We start from the raw sequence: 6,081 nt of genomic DNA, 5'->3' as shown, positions 1-6,081 counted from the left end.
AAAGATCAATTGCTGAAAATTCTAAACAATTCTTTTTTTTACACCGGCATACATAATAAACTAGTGATCCCGCATGGCGTTAAAACGCCTAAAATTTAATTTCAAAAACTTAATAAAAAATCCAAATGTTAGAGTTATAAGAGATTCGAGTGCCTTATTTCATCTAAAACCGTGCAGTCGTTTCTGATTGAAGAGCAGTCTCGCATAGTGCACGTCTTTATTTCATAAAATTTCAAATCACCCTATACCGATGAAAAAAGTCCTTAATTAAAAGAATTTCACTTTATAACATATCTACAGGCTAGGTCGTTAATTTGACCTCTCATTTTTTAAAATTCCATTTCAAAATTATTGTCAAACTAAAATCTTCTTAAATCTTATTCGTCTGACATTGTGATACACATGTATTTCAATAAACTGATGAACGAATTCGAATTTGATTGTTCGAACAAATGGCGATCCTCTAAATAGAGGTCAGGAATAAAGCCTTTTCAAACCCATTTCTATTTATACCCATCTTTTAATAATTCATCCAACTATTGAATAGTATGAATGTCACTTTTTAAACATGTAGCAATCCTCTTCAAACATTCAAACAGTCTTTCGTTTGACTATGGTATTTTTATATTTCATATACTTTTTGTATTGGGTTATCTATATATAAATAGGCAAGCATGAATAACTGGGAACAATATTCTCCTATGTTTCTTAACCGATTCGAATGATTGTTGCTTTGTTGGAAAGGTGTTTCGGAGGAGGAGTGCACAAACTTTTAACTTTTCCGATAGGTGGCGCAGCGGTCGAGCTATACTAAGCATTTATAGTCCGAGTTGCTTCAAACTCAGAATATATATTCGTTGCATAAGGATATATAAACCTGCCAAAAATGAGCCCGATAGCTGGCTCCACAGTCGAGTTATGGCAAATTCAGTTTCATGCAATATGTTCTCATATATCTTATATATTCTTATATATTGCCGGCCGCTGTGGTGTAGTGGTAAGCAGTGCGCACTTCCACTCCACTTGGTATAAGTTCAACCCGAATATCAGTTAGCGAAGCAACATGTCATCTTATATATTTATACGCAAACATAATTTTTGTGGTACACTTTTTAAGTACTTAATCCCCATTGATTTTAAAAGAAAGAGGAGGTGGTGTAGATGCGCCGAGTTTAGTATTTAACCCTCTAAGAGCCACTTTTCAAAAATATATTTTTGAAAAAAAAATGAAAGATGAGTTGGTGTAAATGTGCCGAATTTAGTTTTTAACCCTCTAAGAGCCACCTTGAGCAAAATATCAAAAAAAAACTATTTACAGTCCTGATTGGTACAAGTTCAGCCCGAATATCATTTAGAGAAGCAACCTATCATCTTATATATTAAAACGCAAACATGATTTTTGTGGTAAATTTGAATGAAAGATGACTTGGTATAGATGTGTCGAATTCAGTTTTTAATCCTCTAAGAGCCACTTTGGCCAAGATATTAAAAAAATATATTTAAAATCCTGATTCGTACAAGTTCAACCCGAATATCAGTTAGAGAAGCCACCTGCCATCTTATATATTATTACGCAATTGAATTCCCATACAAATCTAAATCTCCCTCCTGTTCCTATGAATTATAAAATTATTTAACCGAAGGTATAGACGAACTAGAGGTGCTGATGGATCTTAAAAACGTCACAAGCAAAATAAAAAAGTGTATGAAATAAGTGATGTGGTCGCATTTCGACCACTGGGCGATACTAGTTGAGTTAGATCTTTCAACAAGTAGCAGCCATCTTCAAAATTATTTTCGAGCTTAATCCTTGTTAACTCTCCTTCGCCGGACATTGCGATACATATTTAAACTAACTGATGAATTAAGTGGAATTTTATTTTTCAAACATGTGGCAACCCCGCTGGGTATAGTTCGTAAATACAAATTTTTCAAACCCCGTTCGATTGATACCCGTATTTTAAAAATTCATTTTACCAATTAAATAATTTGAATTTAACTTTTTAAACAGATGGCAACCCTCTTTCCACACCTCAAAAATATTCTTAGCTTTCAAACTAAATATATCTTAACACTCCTTCGTTTGACATTCATATTTTGTTAATTCATATAACTTGTGTATAAGTAAACCAAATTCCACATTTCAAGCAGGTGGCAAGCCTCTTCAAAATATTTTCAAACTACTCCTTTTTGATACCCCTTCGTTTGGCGCCCATATAGTGATACATATTTGTCTTACCTAATATGATTTTTTTAATTATTAATTTATACCATTTTGTAATAATTATTTTTTTTTTAATAATTTGAATATAATTTTTTTAAAGGTGGCAACTGTTTTCAGAAAAGTAAAACCTTATTGCACATCTAAAAGCGAAGCTTTTTAACTTGACGCCTCATTTTGGAAAATCGAACGAACGGTGCGGATTTTATGGTCTCGATTATTAAATAATTTGAATTTAATTTTTCAACAGGTGGCGGCTCTTTTATCCTGAACAAAAAATCCCTTCGCATATTACTTATATATATAGATAAGAACCACGACAGGCCAGAATAGTAATTTCTTACGGTGGCTGAATACAAATCTGAGTCAGATTTTAAAATTTAGCATTTATTTTTGCCTAAACTCAAAAAACCCGTTATTTTTGTCACTTGCAAAATAAATGGTAATTCGAACAATAGCACATATTTGACAACTTTCATTGAAGTTTGTGCTGTATTCCAGATTCCCAATGAAAACTCCAAACAATCTAACTCAAACAATAGATTTATATACATCATATTAAGGGTACACATTTACTTAGTTTTTCGGATTCGGATTCGGTTGGCGTGGAAACGCCATTTAATATCCGAATAGGGCATTACCTTCACCTTTCTGTTTAATGGATGAAATCTTTTTATGAAATTTAACGCGTTAGTAAATATTTAGCGAGTGGGTTGGCTGAAAAAATCCTGGCAAGGATATTTTTAATTAAATATTCAATAGTGGGAAGCAGTGCGCGCTTCCACTCCGCAGGGTTTGGGTGCAAGCCCTGGTCAAAGCAACATCGCAAAAAATATAGAAAAAAGGTTTTTTTTAACGGCGATCGTCCCAATGGCAGACCTCCGAGTGTATTCCTGCCATGAAAAACATAAAAATACAATTGTAAGTCCCTCCGCTTTGTGTGGCAATATCAAGGCGGACGCCACAAATCGGAGGAGAAGTTCGGCCAAACTCTAACATATGTGTAAGGGGTTAACAGGGATGAACGGATAAGTAATACTAGTAATTTTCTCTCATCTGTTTAACACATTCTATAGGCTTTATGCTTTCGATTGGTATGTGCGTAAGTAAATTGTTCAGTAAACAAATGAGTGCAAAACTAAAACAAAAATAATTTTTGAATTTTTAGTTAAAGATGGCATGGCCTGGATTTTTTAGCCAATGCACTCGCGAAATATTTACCAACAAGTTAAATTTCATACACACTTAATTTTATCCATTAAACAGGTGGATGGAGGTCGGGCCCTATTCGGATCTTCTAGCATGTAGAACTCCGCACTATATTTTTCAGATGTTCAGCGCTTTTCAGGTTTTCGGCGTGTATTTGAGTAAAGCGCTGAACACCTGAAAAACCTTGTATGGAGTCCTACTTTTACAGTTTACTCGGTTTCACTATGATACGTAGCTGCGATTATTTTGTATTTAAGTCCTAACATATGTACATATGTATAGTATATGTATATCTATTACATATATTGTTATCTTTTTAATTTTTCAGCTGCAATGCAGAGTTTCTGGTCACATTCCTGCCTAATAACTTACATCAGTTCCCAGCTAGTTTTTGGTTATGTAACGTCTGCGCTTTGCCTAAAACTTCAGTTAACTTTTATAACTTCTTCCATTTTGCTACTGGAGTCGACTAGACTACTCATGAAGATGCACTCCTTCGTACGTACAAACGCTGCGCGCGTTCTCGTTGGTAAACTGAAATTAGACACCGATTCTGGGGGAATACAAAGACCCAAGTCATCAATTGCATTACGTTTGCCAGCATTCAGCTCCTATTTATACTTCCTATTTGCACCTACGCTCATCTATCGCGACAGCTATCCGCGTACGTCACATATTCGATGGAGATTCGCTCTAGCGCGATTTTTGGAAATCGCGGCCATTGCATTCCTGTACAGTTATTTGTTTGAACGCCACATTAAGGTTCAATTCGAGGACTTTGGACGTGAGGAACTACCCATGCGTTCCTTAATTATCAAGTTGCATGGAATGTTCTTTCCCAACAACATAATCTTTTTGTGTGGTTTCTATCTTATTCTACACTCTTGGCTGAATTTCACTTCTGAATTGTTGCGTTTCGGTGATCGCATGTTTTATAAGGACTGGTGGACATCGGCAAACTACAATGCTTACTACCGCGATTGGAATGTAGTGGTGCATGACTGGCTCTATGAGTACATCTACAAGGATACCTACTATTACATTTTCAAAGGCTCCAAGTTGTCTGCAACGATCGTGGTTTTCTATACGTCAGCTTTAGTGCACGAGCATATTATTTCATTTGCATTAAGACTTTTCTTTCCAGTCCTATTTTGTTTCTTTGGAGGGCTAGGTATAATTATGATTATTATTACGCGCAAAGTCTCCAAAAGAATTGGTAATTTCTTGGTGTGGGCTACTTTGATCATCGGCAATGGTTTGTTGTTTTCGTTATACAGCATGGAATATTATGCTCGCCTTAATTGTCCAAGAACATATGACAAGTGGACGGACTATCTAGTGCCGACTGCGTGGACTTGCTACAACAAATAATATGTACATAGATGGATACATATGTTGAGTGGTAAATGAAGTTTTATATATACATATGTATGTTCTTACCATATGTATGTATGTTTGTGTACGTACAATAATGTATGTATGTATTTATATAGAACATGTACCTGTAATTAATAAGTAGTAGTTTTTATATTAAGGATTTCTAGAATTTATGTAAGTTATTTGCAGCAATTTTGTACTTATGTCTGCATGAAGGTACGTTTACTGTAATTTTTGGCGATTTTGAATTCCCTTATGTATCTTAAATACAAACACTTTCATTAGAAATTCAGTATGTACATATTTGTCAAATAAATCAGAGAAACTCCAGTTTTATTAATGTGAAGATTATTCTTTTTATATTGATTGGGTAGTATCTTTTTACATATCCAAATTTCTGTTAATATTGGTTGTATGTACGAATGTGCAAATGTGAACCAGGGATGAAAAAGTAGGTACACCTGTACCTTTTTCCGATGTTTGCGGACTTAAAGGTACATTTGGTACAATCACTAGATTTTAGGTACAATCATCTTTTGATGATATGTATTTTTAGTTCTTATTCTTTTCCGTGCTAATATATCGACCCCTTTTGCGCAAAATTATCGTATGTACCATTTTTTTCGAAATTTACTTTTTGGTGCAAATTTGTTATATGCTCCACACCGCATCACTTGGTAAAATATTGTGGCTACAATCCCTATAGTTACGCCAAAAATTTAGTGTATCGTATGTTACAATGCATTATTTTCTTGAGTGCGAAATCATCGTATGTGCCATACAAAAGTATTTTGAACATAGTAAAAAAAAAATATAATAAACAAGTAATTTTTTAGCAAAAAACAAAACCGGCTTTAATTCTCATATAAAAATTTAAGATTACCGTTAATTTCTTCATGACCCACTGATCGGATCTAAACCTAATTAGTATGGTACCACCTTTCCTTTAAAAAAATAATTTGTTATGCGGTAGCATACATAAAAAAAATTTAAAAAAAATCCACCGAATTGATAACCTTCTCCTTTTTGTGAAGTAGGTTAAAAAGTTAAAATGTTATCATATGCGGATGAGAATTACTTGTATTAATTTTATTCGCTCATACAGTCCTGTGTCTAGGATTTCGTCAAATTTCATATTTTCTATAGTTGAGAAAATAGCTATTTGATCGATATTGATTTCTGGATATATATTCAAAATGCTTTCGAAGTTACTTACGGCAATTCCCATTATTTTATCTAGACTTGCTGCACCTATTGAAAGGGAATCGGATAAA

The 6,081-nt window shown here is 34.0% G+C and overlaps 1 protein-coding gene across 1 annotated transcript; it reads left to right on the top strand.

The window, feature by feature from the left end:
* The first annotated feature begins 3,723 nt into the window (after positions 1 to 3,723).
* On the top strand, positions 3,724 to 5,143 carry LOC108360403 (sterol O-acyltransferase 1). Its single transcript, XM_017612664.1, has one exon. The coding sequence runs from the start codon at positions 3,764 to 3,766 to the stop codon at positions 4,799 to 4,801; it is 1,038 nt and encodes a 345-aa protein (XP_017468153.1). The 5' UTR covers positions 3,724 to 3,763; the 3' UTR covers positions 4,802 to 5,143.
* The last annotated feature ends 938 nt before the right edge of the window (positions 5,144 to 6,081 follow it).

This window comes from Rhagoletis zephyria, unplaced genomic scaffold, assembly GCF_001687245.7.
Source record: "Rhagoletis zephyria isolate East Lansing unplaced genomic scaffold, Rhagoletis_zephyria_1.1 Rzeph_scaffold_00565, whole genome shotgun sequence".
Lineage (NCBI taxonomy): Eukaryota > Metazoa > Arthropoda > Insecta > Diptera > Tephritidae > Rhagoletis > Rhagoletis zephyria.
This window is presented reverse-complemented; position numbering and strand designations above follow the sequence as displayed.